This window comes from Cygnus olor, chromosome 2 (genome assembly GCF_009769625.2).
Source record: "Cygnus olor isolate bCygOlo1 chromosome 2, bCygOlo1.pri.v2, whole genome shotgun sequence".
Classification (NCBI taxonomy): Eukaryota; Metazoa; Chordata; class Aves; order Anseriformes; family Anatidae; genus Cygnus; species Cygnus olor.
The window spans coordinates 107795236-107813709 of record NC_049170.1 but is presented as its reverse complement, the minus strand read 5'-3'; the positions used below and the strand labels follow the sequence as shown (position 1 = coordinate 107813709).

Genomic DNA, 18474 nt, shown 5'->3' with positions numbered 1-18474 from the left:
GCTTCTGAAATGCTGCAGCTGAACAGGTACCTTAGATGGAGATGAGAGTGGGGCTGCCTTGAAAGTACCCACCAAAGCCTGCTAAGAGCCAGGCTCCTTTTTCTCTTCTATACCCAGCTACCCAACCCAGTTTCAATATCAAGTGTGTAAAGACTACTTAAAATTCTTAAGTGTTAAAATTCTAGGTATTTTGCATTATTATTTCTGTGCTTGAAAACAGTAAATTAAAATGGTTTAAAGAAAATGAAGAAAACTCTTATCAGACATCAAAATTCACCATAGCAAGGTTTACAAATAATTCTTTTTATGGATCAAAGCACTGAAAACTTAACACATGAGAAAATGTACTGAAATTGCATCAAGAGCTACCTCAAGTGACACTTTCATTAGCCAGACCCTATTTTTTCTTTTTTGATAGAGAATTAGAAATGACTTTCCTAGCTTAAATCATTTGAGCAAACAAAAAAAAAAAAAAGGAAACAAAATGATCTTTAAAATTATTTCTTGAAGTTGTCTCTGACAAGGTATTGTTGCTAATAAAGTCAAAGGGAGGCAAAAAGTAGTTAACAACCTTATAAAACAACTCTGTGAATGGCAAGGATCAAGTACTTCCTCAAAGAGATCAGAAAAGGCTTTCCCATTCTGCCACACTGAGAAGTGTTTCTGAACAATCATCTTACCCTTCTGGTAACAATGGGATCTAGTTCTTTAGGATCATGATGGCTGAGAGTCATGAGGTCAGCATTAAGAGTTCTAATACGCTGCAGTCGTAGGCGAATGTATCGTGCAGAGGTAAACTCCAAAAGCTTTTCTGAAGGATCATCAGCACTAGGCCTGCCATTGATCAGTGACGTGTGAATCTAGAAAGAGGGTATGACTTAATCATAAACATAATTATGATCCATTTGCAACAACAAACATCTTAGTGTGAGAATTAAAAGCATAGAACTTAAGCTTGTTTTCTAGCAACTGAGGATGGTGAGATGTTGAATTACCTGGAATTATTTTTTATTTCCCACCTTCCACCTGCAGGTATAACTCCCACTTCCTGACTGACACAGTTCTGAAACCACCACTCTTGGCTCATCATAAAGTCTCATGTCTCCTGGATATTTGTGGAGTTAACATATGGAGAAGTGCAGTACCACAAGCTAGTCCTTAGTTACCTGGTCTTCTTTCTTCTCCCTTATTGACATGGAACATGCAACTCTCTCCGTAAGCACGGTTTTGTCCTTACAGATTTTTCCCAAACAATTTGTAGAGATCTTATTGCAAAATATAATGTTGTGCACGTGCTCAATGTGGAGTCCTATATCGTGTTGGGACAGCGCTGCCCAGTCAGCAAATAATACTCAGTGATATGACAGCACAGTGGGAAGCCACAATGCAGATAATTGAAAGCAGGAGGCTGCCACCACGAAACAACCCATCTGGTCTCCATCTCTCCATCTCACACAATCCCAAGTTGGCCCCAGTAAAATGGCTTTTGTTATCAAGCAGTGCAACTTATTCCAGAAACAGCTCCCTCCTCCTTTCCAAAGCAACTTAAAAGCACGCAAAGATGTAGTTTCATATGATCATAGAATCATAGATGACACAGTTTGTGCTACATTTTGAGGTAGAAACTGCAATATGAGACCCTAATACCACAAAAAAGTGTTAAACAGTACACCTGATGTCCGCCTCAACTAGTAAAGGGTTATGCACTGGGCTCATCAGATACATTTTAGAGTGCAAAGCACATCCTCATTTATGCAGAGCAATTTTGTCTCATATACTACTCTTGGATTTATAGTTTGACCTTTGTCCAGTATTGTCAAATATTTCTCCTGAAAATATTACTAAAAATTTAAAATGGAAAAAAAAAAAAAAAGTAGTTTAGTTCTGCACAACTAGGGACTTCGCAGACAGCAATTGTGTTATTTCAAAAATATATAGAGTCTGGCAATGGAGTTCATACTCTCAGCTATATACTTTTGCCATTTATGGTCTATCACCCTTATTTCTAAATATTCTAATATAACATGTTTGAAGAATTTCACTTTTCTGATAGCCCATTTAGAAACTAATCATCATCCATTTTCCAACTGCAAAACAACAGTTACGAAACCAAAAACTTTTTCCAGGTCAGATCCGGCAAATTAGAATCACCTTAATATAATATTCAGCTCTCACAGAAACAGAGAATTCCTCTAGAACATCTAGACAATCCCAAAACAGGATTAACTAAACTTGTGTCAGATGTTTGACCAATCTGTTCTTGAAGACCATTGTTGATGGTAACTCTGCAGTCTTCCAAGGCAACATACTACCGTCCTTTCCTTGTTTTATTGTTAGAAATTCTCCTTATCTCTGAAGCATATTTTCCTTGTTGCAGTTTCAGATCACTTCTTTCATCATCTGTCACAGACATATAGAACAGACTACTCTTTCTTGTACCCATGTTGTATGCAACTGAAAATAGAACATGCCCACCCATCTCAGTCTGTTTTCTCTAGGCAAACTGCTGCAATATATTCATTCAGAAGTCATGTTTTTTGATGGGATTTACGAGACAGAACTGTTGGCCAAATATTCAAATAACATTGCATTGCTTCCACTGTAAAAAATATATATATACATATAAATTCACTATACGTAAGCCCAACTGTAGCATTGTGGATCATATCCTGCTCTCATTTGGCATTCATTACAGACGTAGAATTTGCTGAGCTCTTTGCAATCCTTTGATTTTCATAATGAGAGAAGGATCCAACCATGGTGTTAGTTCTAGCATGCTGTGTTTCCTTCTTACCATTTAGGCTCTAGAGATCTGAAGACTTAAAAAGGTCTTTTACAGCCAACTGGCCTTACCTCCTGCATGACACAAGCCATTTCATTTTAGATAGTGTCTCCTGCCTCAAGCTCCAGTTCTCTGGGAATACATATTTTCTCTGTTCATGAGTAGTGTGTTCAAATGATGAAAAGTATAACTTTATTCACATTTTAATTCTAAACTTATCTACTGGCTAGACCAGTAGAAGTTCTGTAATAATACATTGTAATTTATATAGAGACAATAGAGGAATCTTTCCTACCAGGAAAAGGAAGAAATAGTAGGGACAGATACTAAAACATTAAGGCAGAAAATTTAAGATTCTCCATGTACACTGCTGTATTTGGCTAAAATACCACTTACATATTGTTTATATATGCCTTACATACGCTGATATACTTCAATTATACATTTTTGTTTCATTTGTCTTCCCTAATTGAAGATCATTTTCCAGCAGTTGTAGTTTGAGCCTTGGAATTCATCATAAACCCTGACTTCATTACATAAATTTCCGGAAGCAGAATATTCTTGAAGATCTGTAAGCAGATCTTCAAGCAGTACTAATCAGGTTAACAACAGAGTATACAATAGTGCAGTTATACCTCTTTAAACCTGTGAAAAATCTAGCAGCCAAACTGGCAAAATGTCTGATTTAGCTAAATGTTGTTAAGTTATATCCACATTTAGACATGTGGTCATTTAACCTATCAGTTCTTTTACACCAGAGCACTACAAGCAAAGTGCACAACAGCAGCTTGCTAACAAGTACTGGATACAAGACAGGTATCTGTAGACATCAGCTGCTGTGTAGAACTTCATAGAGCCCCATACTTACATTCTATAATTGGTTCTGGCCAATATATTAAGCATTAAATATGTATATTTTTAAAAGAGTGCCAAAGTTCACCAATACAGGTTATGATATTTTCTGTGCAGGAATATTCCTGTCTGCTTTTCCAGCTACAATGGAGCAGTCTGTTCTTTGTGAACAACAACATTTATTTATGTAGTATAGAGAAATTTAGTTCTGTCAATTTATTTGTTCTTATGTTATGTTTTTATGCTATTGCACTTAGAAAAAAAGCAATGTTCTGGATAGGGCTGTTGATAATATTTGTGCCACACAATTCTGTGTACCTGAGGAAAAATAAATGAGAATAAAAGTCACTAATCTGAATCTCCATCATTTCTGGGTTGGAGCTGGACAGCCTATCAGCCTATTACAAGAGGCACTGTTTGTACACAGTCAGCCTAAGAGCTTTCTGATTAATTGTGGTGAAAGCCAGGTTAAGTTTCTTTGTCTGTTCCATTTGATCTGTAGGGGATATGTTTACATCATTGAAACAAAAATTTGTTTAAAATAAATGGGACTTGATGTCACCTGAATTTCATTGGTTTTGTCTTGCTGAAACATAATTTTATGTGAAAAAGCTTGACAAACTTCAGCCCTTAACTGCACACACTCCACTCTTTTTTTTTTAAGCAATAAATAAATGCATGTTGGCTCCTATGAAGCTAACAGTTACTAGCATTCTCCATGGGATAACACTGCATTTATTATCATGCTCTTACATGATAGCATTCACGATAGAATAACCACTGGTTTTAATGTATCATTTCATTATGTGGCTGCCTCTATGAAATAAATTACACAAACACCATGAATAGAGTTTGCTAAAAGAACGAACAATCAACAGCGAGGCTGCACAACTCATAGCTCTTTTAATTATGCTTCATCCCTGAAACAATGCCAAGGCTAGTTTAGGAGTTCCAGCTGTGCCGAGTACTTCAACGGTGTTTGCAGCTTTATCTCACGACCAGGTGTTCCTAACACAGGGATTTTCTTTATTAAATGAAAAACCTGGCAGAACATAGAGCCTCTGTTGTAGTCTTTCATAGGATAAAGCACCTAATAATTCACAGTTAATAGCCACCATCAAATTATGGAGAGAGAGAGAGAGAGAGAGAACAAAGAGTTTAGTAATAGGAATGTGTAGAGCCAAAGACATGTTTTATCCCAACTTTTAAAAGTTTGCTATACTGGTACATGATGTAAAGATAGTATCATTAAAGAAGAATAACAGATCATCTGGTAGTGCTGAGGGCAATGAACTCTGTAATTGGAATTCAAGTGTTTTCAAGTTGCAATCAGTCCGTGTTCACACTCGCAAACCACAGGTGCAAAAACAAACTTACCTCTCCATGTTCCAGGGGAACTAGTCTGGAATAATAGGAGGTGCAGATCACTTCATCATCTCTCTTGTACGTTGGTGGCCCAATTCTTGGTGTGATATTATAACGGGTTAAACATTCTGTGTCACTAATTGCATAGTACTGCCATGGTCTGAACTCTGTGCCATCTATGGAGCGTTCCAAAATCCAGTTTCCAGGTCGTGGAGCATTAGCAGATTTGATGATGACATACGCAACTTGAAAGACCTAAAAAAAAATGCAAGAAGAAAATTTTAACACTTCATTCTGCTGTGAAAGACCACAAGAGGCCAACTGCTAAAATTAACTAAAATTTTAAAGGCAGTATGCAATTTGCCTGGGGAGAGGGTAAAATTTGGTAGACTGGCTCTAGATAAAACTTTTGCATAAGCTTCTGACCAAAGGCCAGATTAATCTTTTAATAATAATAATTTTCCATAATAATGGAAATATGTATAATTTTTTGTCAAAACTCTAAACATTACAAGAAAGCAAACTGAAATATATATATATACATATGTATATTTACACACAAAGCTGATTTCAGGATTACTTGGGAGTAACAGTCTTTCTAAGGGAAGTGTGCTATTTAGCTTTTTTGAACCACTGAAGGCTTCAAAGAAGTGGGTTCTTTTTTTTTTTAAAAAAAAAAAAAAAAAAAAAAAAACAGCTGCAGCCAAAACAATTCTTTGTTTCACATTCATTTTAGCTTGGAGTTTAATCCTTCTGGTAATAGCATTTATGATAAGCTTTTTACATCCTATATTAAAAATCTCCGTGCATTCCATTTTCATTCTGTGTTGAAGTTATTTAAGCACAAGGCTACTTACAGACACTGCTGAAAATGTACATAGATAAATAAAGTGAATATGACAAACACAAATATGATAATGTTAATTAAGTAGTTCTTTTAAGATATGGAATCTCTCAGCTATATGCATAACCTTGAGGTTTTTTTTTTGTTTGTTTGTTTGTTTTTGTTTTTTAAACTATTCTGTGTCCAAAGTGAAAACTCTATCCCCACAACAGCATTGCTCTGCACTTCTCTGAGAAGGCAGGGCAGTAAATAAGTTTATATCACCTTTTAAGTGACCTTGTTGTGGCAGCTAGATAACCTGTGCTGAACCCCAACTAGCTACATCATCAGCCACTAGCACTGAAATGCTCTTACTCCGAAACTACTAGCTTCTTCCTTAACTAATACTCACATCACCTCACAAAAGGTTGTCTTTGCAAATTGACAAGACTCCTTATAAGAGTTTAATGTTTTACATGCAGTATATTATGAAGCCACATTTAGAATAAAGAAAAATGCCACGCTGATTAACCATCGCAGAGGTCTGTATTCTCACTACAGTGGACCACTTGCTTGGTTAGCTGCTATAATTATTGTAATTCCTACAATTTCTTTCAGACATTTTTAAATGTATTGGGGGGTGGGGGTTGTGTTTGTTTTGTATTTTGTTGTTGTTTTTTTTGTTTCACAATACTGAAGAAAGCCAGAGCAAGAATAACACTTGCCATGTAAACACAGATTTCAGTTTTGTCAAATGGAAAAATAAACATACACAAATAAAGAGTAATTACATTGTGTGCACAAGTGAACAGAGCTTTGCTTAGGAAATCTGCAGACATGAGACGGAAAAAAATGATTACACATCTTCAAATTCTGACTTATTGGATATATTATCTAAAAAAGTCAAACAATCTTGGTTTTGATTAAAATCAGACATAATATAAAATGTGATAATCAGCTGGTCTGTTTTATTTTTATTTATTTATTTTTCTCTCTGTTTGCTATCATCAACTAAACTACTTCCCTACTTATTACACAGTTGGCTGAACAACAAATGATCTACTTCTGATTACACTGAGATTTTTCAAGACCGATTATATTCTGCAGCTGATGTGGCTAGTTTTAAATCCAGTTCCAACCAGCAACAATGAGTTATCCTTCATCACACAGTAACTGCAGGCAGAAATAAAAGCCGAAGATATTTTCATGCAAGAGTATGTAGATGACATTTATTTTAAATATCAAGTTTCTTGGTGAGGGGAAGAGCCATATAAAGATAAAATTTCTCAGAGCAACTTCCAGAGCAGTTCATTCTAATTGATGTATCCTTTAAAGCCAATGTTTTGGGTACTTTTTTTCAGAAAAGTAGCCATGTCTGGTTCTCAAGTCTTCTAGTGATTGATATTTCCTCCATGTACTAAATTCACTGAGAGCTGAAATGAATATGTTTGAAATTAAGAACCCAAAAGAGGCATTCAGAAAATAATGAATGGTCTGTAACCGTTGAAGTATGCATAGTCAGCCTGTGTAAAAAAACACTGCCTCTTTTCCCTCTGGATTTTCTCAAGTCTCTTCCACATATAGCCCGTAAGTACCTAAAAATACTTCTTAGGTAAATTCACAGGATACTGAATGTCAGCAAGCTCAAGAAAATTTGTCAGTCCCTGAAACTATATAGGTTAAATATATAAATGAAAGGATACTGCATAAATGCTCCTGCAATCAAGAAATCACAAGCCAACCTGCCAGTAGAAGTTATATTCTCGGGGATTACGTTCCCAAACAAGAGAAGAAAGCTGGCAAAAGGAATTTGGGTGTCCCCAGTGTTTGCAGATGAAGACATTTTAAGGAGTGTCAACTTTGGCTTGGGAGACCTCATATCCCATAGCCTCTGCAACCTAAAATGGATCTGAACCAGGACTCCCTGTAAGGCAAACTGACTCCAACATCCTCAGAGTACTTCCTTAAAGATTTTTACTTTAATGAGGTCTCAACATTCAAACGTCACTGAGGGCAGTTTCTTCCCACTCTGCACGTTCATTCACTGTCCACAAACTGGCCATGTGATAAACTTGAGCTGTGTGGCAAAAGCTAATGATTTGTATGCTTTAATCTGACTGTATAGCTTTCCCAGGACTCATTTCCTCATTGAGCTGCAAGGGTAAAAAGGGCAAGCCAAAGCAAGTTAGCAGTTCCCAAGCAGCCATAGATTAGAAGTGTCATTTTACAGGCATTTCAATCCTGACTGTAAAGATCAGCCAAATAAACCTGTACTGAAGAACACCTGTACTGAAGAACAACATAACACATCACTTCTACTTTCTTTAGCCTTTCTAGTAACTTTGCTTCCCTGAATGCAGATCCAGTAACATCAGGTACTCTGTTCTTGAAACAAATCTGCAAATAAACCTTTTTCCCCCATTCATCAGGCAATTTTGCGTACTCTTTTGCTCAAGACACTTCTAGCAGTGACCACACAGCAGATGCTAGCCAAATGTTCCTATTTCCAAGGGCACGGTCAGTACTCTGAAACCTACACAGGTCCTAGCAAACACAATTTTTCCAGTAGTCTTTTTGGATAAAGACTTCCAGTTACGTTTTTCAATTTACTTAGTTTGACAGAACAGTAAGGGAAGATATGCTGTCTATTCATAACTATTTGAGCCCTGGTCTCCAAAAGTGAAAAGTTAAAGGGAAAGATGAGTCCCAAAAGATTTTTTTTTCTAAATCTCAGATTAGTTTAACAGATCAGTTTCTTCTAATTTTATAAATTCAGCTAAATCTTTTCTTCATGCTGAGTGCAGGAAGGCAATGTAAAAAACAGCTAAGTGTGTTTTTCAAAACGGCATGACATGTCCTGTGGTGAAAATGCTTGTTACAACTAACATTACTCTGTATTTTACGTAAAACTCAAAAAACCTTTCTGCTTAATGGTGTCAATACATATAGAGCTGGTTACCAAAAAAAGCCTCTTTTTCTCTGATTTAATTTTCCTTTCTGAATCCAGAAAGTCTAAAATGAATGAATCCGTGCAAACTCTCAGAGTAGAAGACTACATGAAAGAATATTCTGAGTATCAGTCTGTATTGTTCATACAAATAGTAAGAATCTGAGACCTAGCAATTGCTTGCTACATTTTGCTCCTGTGCAACCATTGTTTTGGAATAGAAGTTAATTTTATTCAAGCAGTGTATTATAAGAAAGTACAGACAAGCGAGCACCCTGAATTTTGCATCATCAGCTTTATAGCAATAACAACACTTTAAAGAAACTTGCCACATACAGTAAATTAGCATTGATCTAGTCAAGAGAACTGTATCTTTTTTACATCAGCAAAGGGTTTGTCCTGACAGTAACCTCTTCTTGCCAAGTGATTTCAAGAGGAAAGCTCAGTACATATCATATCATAACATTATTTACGTTATATTTGACTTTCTAATAGCAGAAACTGCAAATTACTTTCACAGTCTCTGAGTTGTAATCCAGCATTCATGAAATATTCATGAGCTATGACTTTATCGAAGCAGAGATGTTTTCACAACTTCATACTCGAGGTCTTCCAAGAACAACTGGTCTTGCTTTACAATTCAAGAACTTTGTGGTATACAAATTTGTGCCGTTCTACTATGCCTAGCACTAAGCACCCTTAAATACCTTTGAAAGTCTGAAACGTATTAATAATACTACGGAAAATATTAATTTAATGGTGTGATGGAGAAATATTTTATTATTGGCACAAGCACACAACTGGCATTTGTAATAGTCGGCATTTATTTTAATTCACTATCATTTTGCAAAATAGCTGTCCTGAGAACAGCTGTGTATTTTGTTTTTGTAGAACTGCCAGTGTAGAAAGCATGAGATCATAAATTAAATGTTGGTATCTTGTACATCAATACTACATCTCATTGCTAAACTACTCTTTCCCCAGCTCTGGATCTTTGCCATACATTTAAAATGGAAAGGAAAAAAATGTCTTTCCAACTATGATACATTTGGTCCTGGGAAGACTGAAAGGCATGACAGAATATATGTACCTAGTTTTTATGATCCATATGAGCTACAGAACTGTGATGTAGCCACCAGCTACCCTTACAAAATGCTTAGCATTAGTTATGATAGCACAGAAATTCTGAAGGAGAAAGATCAAAACAGCACTTTTGATCTGGAGTGTATTATTCAGCTCTCTTTTCTTACTGAGATTCCACCAAGCTGCTCTTCAGTCCAAATGTTTTTAGACTAAATAAACTAACCGCAAGGTAGAATATTAGCTGAAGGAATATTCTCTGCCCCCTTCAGCTTTGAGCAAAGAGATGAATACAGCCAACAGACAGAGACTGTGGCCAGAATATATATACGTAAGATAAACTGGGGTGGAAACACAATTTCCACCAGTATATTCCCCATATTCGCCAGCTGAGCCTGCATTCCTGCACTCACCAACCCCATTGCTGGGTTGTGCCTCTCTGCTGTACATTAGTAACAATGCCAAAAAACAACCCATTTTTCTTATTGTTATAACTCCTAGTAATTATTCAAGAGTAACGAGCAATAATCAGATTCTTCACATCACAAAGGGGTATTAATATATTCTATATTCTGCCAAGGAAAGTTAAAGACTTCAATATGCTATTCGACATATTTAATGCACAAAGCTTGAAATTTAAAAGAAAGTACCAATGCTAAAGAGACAAAGTAATGCATATAGTTAGAGACACTGACTTTCAGAAATACCTTTAAAGGTTCTAGAAGAGTATTTTAACTCATTCAAAATAAAACTTGTGAAGTAAACAGTTACTAAAATCACTAGGGCCCTTCATATGTTTTTTCTTTGCTATTTTTACTTGTGCTGACTCGGTTAAAGTAAGGACACCAAGTCAGCTCTAATAACTTATTGACTTCAAGCATTCTTTATTAACCAAATCCTTCCTTGCAGAGCAGCAATTTACATTCACATTGCATAGCCCTAGATGCCTTCTCTCTCTCAAACTGTCTGAGGAAAACACAGAAGAAAGACCCCTCAGGGTAAACTTTTCAAATCAAATCAGTGAAACAGTGTGCAACAGGAGAGGAAAGATACTTATTTGGAGAAACATCAACAGGGCTAAGATTTAGAGGGCAGTTCAGCGGGTCTGTTTCCAAAGTAAAAATGTTCTAGGAGGAAAAAAATGAAAGCCTCACTCCCTCCTTCATTTTTCCTTCCTGTTTGTCCATTTATAAACCAAACACAAAGTCAACTATCCAAACAAAGAAGTCCTTTCCAAACCTGTCGATGACAAAAGATACAGTATGATTATTTTCCTAGTAGTTCAGCTTTCTAATTAAAGAGGAAACTAGGCACTTGTTTAACCTATGCTTCATTTTAAAACATGCTTCTTTTAAAACATCAAAGTTAAACCTTCTGTTTTAACATTAAAAATAACCTTCATTCAGAGTCTAGCAATCTTGCAAAAGCTTGTTACCAGCAGTGCACCAAGTATGCATTTCTTAGCTAGTAACAAAGCTAAGAGTTCGGAATTATTAATTTCAATTCATATCGGAATTCATATTAAATGAAGTTGCAAATTAATATTAATTCATATTAATAATCTGTGAATTGCTGACCTATGATTTTCAAATAGCTTAGATCTGTTCAAAGAAAAAGAAAAATCAAAGTAAAAAACATTTTCTTCAGAAATTATTTTGTCTTTATTTGGGGCAGGGTAGGAGACTTGATTCTTCCATGCCTAACACACAAACCAACAAATTAGGGAATCATCTGTGCAGTCTGGCAGCCTCCCACGTAAGAATTTTACCAGCTACAAGAAGGGGCAAATACCTCTAAGCTTCTGTTGGTATTTTTTTGTCATTAAGTGCCAAAGCAGAGGAATCAATCTCTGTACAGATAGTTCCATCCTTCCCATGGTCAGAATTCTCTGCTTCAGACCTCTAACTTCTAACTCTGCAGGATAGCTAACGTTAAACGTCCACAGAAGGAATATAGAACATTTCTTTCTAATGTTCTTTCTAACAAAAGAGTGACCAGAACCAGTCAGAAGAGAAGCACAGAAAGTGGCAAATCAACTTCTCTTTCAGCAACACTTTGTCCTATTTTATGTGGTCTTCAAGTCCTTATCATATCAAACAACTGTCATGAAACCCTGCGTTTCCAGGGTTCTGGAGATTCTGCAGCTGAACTTTTCTGACATTTTACACTTCAATCTGATCATTGTATTGCATTAACAGGTTTCCATATTTAAGATATCTTGAGATCTTACTGTCAGGTAAGTGATGTGAGTACATTTATTCCTGTCACTTAACTTTTCTTTCCTTCTCCTAAACTCAGTATCAGAGTTACAATGCTTATAGATTGGAAGAGTTCATATTTGCAAGTGTATTGTGTATTTTTTCTTGTAGTAAATGTTAAATGTTTTCTTGTAGTAAATGTTAAATGTTTCTGTTATGTTCTACTCTAAATCATTACTCTTTTTACTACAAGACTGTACGATGATCAGGTGAAAGGCTGATAGATATAGTTTAAAAAAAAAAAAAAGATGCATCCTCATATATAAAAATTTGTGCCTATGACAATTACACCTTGAAAATACCGTTTTCTGCTTGAAAATATCTTCAGTAACTCAGACTTCAAGCAACTTGCACGAAATCAAAAGCAGAGAAAAATAATAGCAGAGGACTGTCAGGGGAAAGATAGCAAGGACAGCCAGAGGAAGGTTATCAAGATAAAAGTAAACACTGGTGTAAACTCTTGTCCACACATATACAACTGTTGCTGTGCCATGAATTACAACACTCCATGACCTATATTGCTTGAAAACACAGTCACTTCCATTCCAGGCTGATAGGAATAAAATCTTTAAGATGCTCCTTAATAATAATTGAAAAACACACCTGTTTAAAATCAGTTTGTATAAGGTTTAACTATCCAGCTTTAATTATGTGCTGTTAAATTTCTAACTGTTACATATCCGACTATCTAAACACTGAATACCTGCAATAAATTGCATAGACTTATATTGTACATTCAACAAGTGACAGACACTCAGGTAAATGTTACTCACCTGCCTTAGATCCAAGGTGATGGTGACCCAGTGGTACTGCCTCCCGTTCTGAATGCTGGGACTTTGCCACCAATTATTGGTACCATCAATTGCACTAGAAATTGGGTGCTGCTCTGTTTTAAAGAAAAAAAAAATAAACATCTATTGAAAATACATCTAAAGCTATTTTCTCTGACCCTGTACATTTACTTCATGCAGAGTATAATTTCCTTCTGCCACAAAGTAAAAGCTGAAATTTGCCTCGAGACAAAAAGGCTGTCACTGGATTCTGCAGCGCTTAATGGTGATTTAAGGTGTTTGTGCTTTCTGTCAGTCCTTTGCTTAAAGGCAGCTTCACTCATGTGTTTGAGACACTAAAAGCAAAAAGTATTTGACCCCAATGCACTTTGTATTTATGGGAAAGGGTCAAAGAGTACAAGAAAAAACAATGGAAAACAAAAACAAAAATGACAATGACAACAACAAAGAGAGACTTGCCTTTGGGATTGACACTGTGACGGTCACAGACCCGGCACTGGGCATTGCGCAGGGGTCGGCCTGGGACATGCTCAACAAGTTTGCAGAACATCTCTGGTCCTTTTTCCCCACAGGTGGCGTTGGTGGAGATGTGAGCATTGCTGGCCAGGTTCAAAATGGCAGGGAACAGGCCTTGAAATAAGTAACAATTATCAGTCACACACAGTGACAGGGAAGCAAAATTCAGTCATCGTTATGAGATAGATCTCTGAATATGCATGGTTTTATGACAAGCTTCTAGCCTAGAGACAGAGATGCAGAAAAATACAATGAAAACAGATTGTTTTGTGAAAACATCATCATACCAAACTGACAACAGCACATCAGTCATTATGGCCCTGAGGCACCGCTGGTCCTGACCCTCCCTACCTACCTCCAAGGGCTCCTAGGGGGGACCCCCTCTGTGGCACCCTGCCCAGAGCCAAGGCCCCCACTCCTGTCCCCACCCAGTGATATTCCCCACAGACGATCCCTGCCGAGCCATGAGCCCCACAGGCCTATATCCCGGTCCTGTTAGCAAGGAGGCAATCCCTGGTTGCCCTGTTCCTGGATGAGATGGAGGGATGGGCCTTGGGTGTCAGGTCCTGCCCTGATGGACCCAGGAGAGTCCCCAGCCCTCCTGAGGAACAGAAGAGCTAGTAAACTCTCTTCCAGTTACTAAACTTTCTCGCTACGTTGTGAAATAATCAAAACCAGGGGGAAAATTGGCCCTCTGCCAGAATGGATGAGGAGCTGCACAGCAAGCCCTCTGCCCATGCAGAACACAGACTTTAACCCAAGCTCTCCAGGGCAAAAACACCACCAGCCTCAGCAACATGCTTCCCGTTCGCATGTTTTAAGGACTGCATTTTAGACCTTTACTCTGGGATTTTCTGAAGCCTGTGTAAAGTCTAAGGAAAACTTGGCTTGCAGCTTATTAATCTTTACACACTTTACTGTACTTTCAGACGGTACTGCTCTTGTGCACAGGAGTAATGAAAGATTGCTGTTACCAGCTTCAAAACTCTTAATGTTTTCTAAAAGGAAGGACATTTCACTTGAGCTTGAAGTCTACTCATAAAATTTAAGGAATACTTCACATGGCAGAAAGAAGTTAAGTAAGCACAACTTCTCAGCAGTTTTGTTACAATTTTCCAGCCTTCCCTCCTAGGTTAAAAAGCTCTAACTTCTTGCATGGTTAGGTTTGCATCCATCAGTAAAACACAGATACTCCATTTCTATTCAGAAACAACTCTGAAAAAGAGAACCAATTTGGAAAAAAAAAAATGATCTGTGTGAACAGATTAAACATGATGGGCTGAAATCAAAGCTGGAGCCTTGCTATAGCATATTAAGAGTGCTGCAAGAGTTGCTACTGTTGCAATAACGAGGTATTAAAATCACATTTCTGAAAGGTTTTTTGTTATTTTTCCTCTATTATAAGGAATTTAAAAAAATCCAGGCATGTTTAAGCGTATTTGTGAAAACATGCCTTTCTTCACAAGCACAACTACACAAATTATTTTCCTTCATTAATCTACAATATATATTGCAAGATTGCAATATTAATATTTTGTTTTTCTTAGCTGTCCACCTCAACAAGACAGAATTCAATATTCCTTTGATTACATGGCTAAATCCTAACCTTCTTCACCACAGTATGAGTAATAAACAGTGTTTTCCATTGTGTTGAATTGTGCCATACTCAAAACTTAGAGGGAGATGAAGCTTTTTTGTTTTGAATCCTTACCTCATTTAAGTTAAATCTAGACTAGGTCATACACCTTGCTCTCATTTTACCTAAATCTGATGCAGGCAATGACATAGAGGACATACTATTGACCATATGGTAAGCCTCTTCTTCCATTGACATGCCTTCTGCACACTCCTTCTTCCATTGACATGCCTTCTGCACACTCATTTCATGTTTACTGCAGTGTTGGTGCAGTATTGCTCCAGACTTACAGCTGTAGGCAAAGCAGAAATGCAGCCTACATTTTCTTGCCAGACAAGAAAGCTCACTGATGGAAGAGGGTACCCTATTTTACATTACTCTCTAATGATTAAAAAAAATCTTCTGTATTCAGTATTCACTACTGTTCACAAAGGCATCCATCGTCCAGCCTTCAAGAACTACCAATTAACTTCCCAGGTCATTCATTACCCTTCACTCACGTTACAAAGTAGTCCTGCCATTTGTTTCCAGGGTCATTTGTTAGAGTGACATAATTTACCTACAATAACCTTCAGTCAACAGATTTGTGCCAAAGGAATAGAAAAGCTCTGAAGAAAAAGTGCTGATGGTTAGTGCTGTCTTGGATAAGTTTCATTGCAAAATCCCAAGTTCTGTCATGTTCACACACCATAGCTGTCACTCTGGACTGAGCCCTTTTGCCTGCTTGTCATCAAGCATCTCACCAACTTTTATCAAATTCACTGACTGATAGTAAAATGAAATGCTGGTAAGATGCCATTAAGGTCTCATGATGAGTTTTCTGGTCTCAAAGAGATAAGAAAAAAGGACATTTCAATCCAATTGTAGTGGCACTGGAGTTTAGTCCCAGGATCGAACAAAAAAATAGGGGTTGTTAGCTTTATCCTGGAACATGATGCATCCCTTCAAACACTAGCTAATTACATTCATCTCTGCTTCTCTTCAATGCAATCAAATTTTAAGGCAATTTCCAGAGGTGTAGCCAGTGATTTCAGTGGAGGCTGAATAGCCTACAAGCTGATTTATAAAGAAACAGTAAGTATCTGGAATAAGCAACATAAAAAAGGGGCAAATTTAAAATAAATTAATTGCATTTGCTCCTCTTCATTGCTCCTCTTCAGTCATTCAGCATGTTCTTAAGAAACATTTTAAGAAAAGCTGAGTGCTAATAATGGTGAGATGAAGAACTCCAGATGCTCCTCTGCCACAAAAAGAGGACTATAACCACCTGGTGAAATACATTTTCACTTGTCTTAGGGAGAAAGTAGGTATGATAAAGATGAATAACCACAGAATCAGTCACTTAAATGAGCCAATTACAGATAAATGTGTGACTGTGATCATATCCTGCTTTAAAATTAAAGTGGTTGTAACTGACATAAAACTCTGCTGGAAGATATCACGTATCATTAAACTGAACTTACAGCAAGTGATATTTGCATTCTTAAAGGCATTAATGTAACTTTTACAGTTTGCTATCTGAAGTCCAGCACAAATGATTGATTGAATTAGATTTATTCTCACTTAATTCTCACTAGAAAAGAAGGGAAGTGCTACATAAAAAAATCCTCACCACTTCACTGCTAAGCTATCAGGTACCATTATCATATTATGCAATCGTAGCAGAGAGGCTTCAAAAGAGCCTTGAGAGACCTCCATATGGATGGCCACAATCTGTAGCGTTCAGCAGTGGCTTCTCACCTGGCTAATCTGGTCTGGTTGACTATATTCCAACTGTTAAAATACCTGGTAGCCAATTTTGCCTGTAAGCACTTGCTACATCACTTTTCTATCATTGAGACCATCTCTGTTTGGAAGTTACCATCCAGCATTTTGCAAGAGACTATGGCAATCGCAAAAAAAGCTGGAAGAATTTTTGAAGAAAACTCATTTACTTCTGAGTGCTAGCCAACCCTTTTCATGGTAAGGTAAACTCTTTAACTTGATTCTTCCCAGCTACTCAGCAGCCCATTTGCCCAAACCAGAGACTTACACACTACCTGATACCAGAAAATGAACTGCATGTAGATGATAGTTTGACCTTAATACAGAGCAACAATTGATTCACTAATTCAGCATAGAAATGGAGTATGATTTCATTAAATACTCAAGGAAGTTACTCTCATTTGTAAGGAGTTGGTTTTACCCAGATATAGGACTAAAACTACAGAAATGCTGAAAACCTGCGTACCTGGGTGCATATTCCCAGAATTACGCCATTCAGAGCTTTCCTACAGAACAGGGACAGAAAACCCCAAGCTCAGAGAAAGCAGATGAAATCAAATCCTTACCAAAGTGGTCTGCAATGTGGATGTGGCAGAATTTGTCACATTAACACTCTACAATGTTCGACTCTTAAAGTGACAAGGAAGAATCTAAAGGTTAGACAAATTTGCTGTACGTATAGCTCAGCAGGCAGACCTTGTGGTGAAGGACATAATGTTAATATTTTACCAAAAGTCAGAGAAAAGGCTTACTCATAAAGAAGTCAGATGTAACAAACAGGTGGTCAGTGTGCAGTATGGCAGGGAAAAGAAACTCAGGCAAGGAGCTTTTAGGTAGACGAGGCAATCACCATCTGTTTTATGTGCCTCCATGTGCCTATCCAACGTTAATCCTTCAGAATGAATGAGACACTTGGAGCATGCAGCTTGTGATGACAATTCATACAAAGTCATTACGGATTGAGATACATCATTATGTGAGTAGTGGATGTTTGCACACAGGACACTTATCCATCTCTCCATTTTAAAGGTTATGGCTGGACATATGGCCTAGATTTCTTTGGGAATTACTCTACTTGAAACCAGTGTCTACAGAAGATCTGGCAAGCTCCTTGTTACAGGGATGATTACCATCATTTTTCCTGGATTCTTAATTCTGAGTAGTTTTATAAGTTTTCCTCATCTAACTGATTTTTATTTATTTATTTATTTATCACAGGTACAAGCACCCCTGAATTTTTTCCTGCAAAAAATTTCAAGGACTTGGGAGATGCTTCCACAGTTCTGTGTTTCTGGCAACTCCCCCTAGGGGTGCAAAATTCTGGATATGACCAATGCACATCTGTCAACACATTCTGGACACATCTGATTTACATGAGTAGATCAGTTATTCATAGTATTTAGATAGATCTGATACATCCTGGATTTACTGAACATTTTGTCTAGCTCAAATAGCCTGCCCATGTACAGAAACATCACTGCACTTTAAAGACATTAGACTTAGTCTGCATGCAGGTCACAGCACATAAAAAAAAAACCATGCAGGTGTAAGCCTTCTCTGTCATTTAGCAAGGGCTTTTTAGACACATTTGATCCCTCACTCATCTTTAAAAAAAATTCTCAGTTTAGAGCCCTTGCCTGCATGCTGTATAGCTAGATCT

At 37.2% G+C, this 18474-nt stretch overlaps 1 protein-coding gene across 2 annotated transcripts in view; it reads right to left on the bottom strand.

Annotated features, from left to right (window-relative positions):
- The window catches only part of LAMA1 (laminin subunit alpha 1), a 103719-nt gene that overhangs the window by 70094 nt on the left and 15151 nt on the right, over positions 1 to 18474 (bottom strand). For both annotated transcript variants that reach the window (XM_040550069.1, XM_040550070.1), the window contains exons 2-5: positions 13358 to 13528; positions 12881 to 12993; positions 5012 to 5254; positions 681 to 860 (exon numbers count right to left, since the gene is read on the bottom strand). In XM_040550069.1, the coding sequence (XP_040406003.1) occupies positions 681 to 860; positions 5012 to 5254; positions 12881 to 12993; positions 13358 to 13528 (707 nt within the window). The remainder of the gene's footprint in view (positions 1 to 680; positions 861 to 5011; positions 5255 to 12880; positions 12994 to 13357; positions 13529 to 18474) is intronic.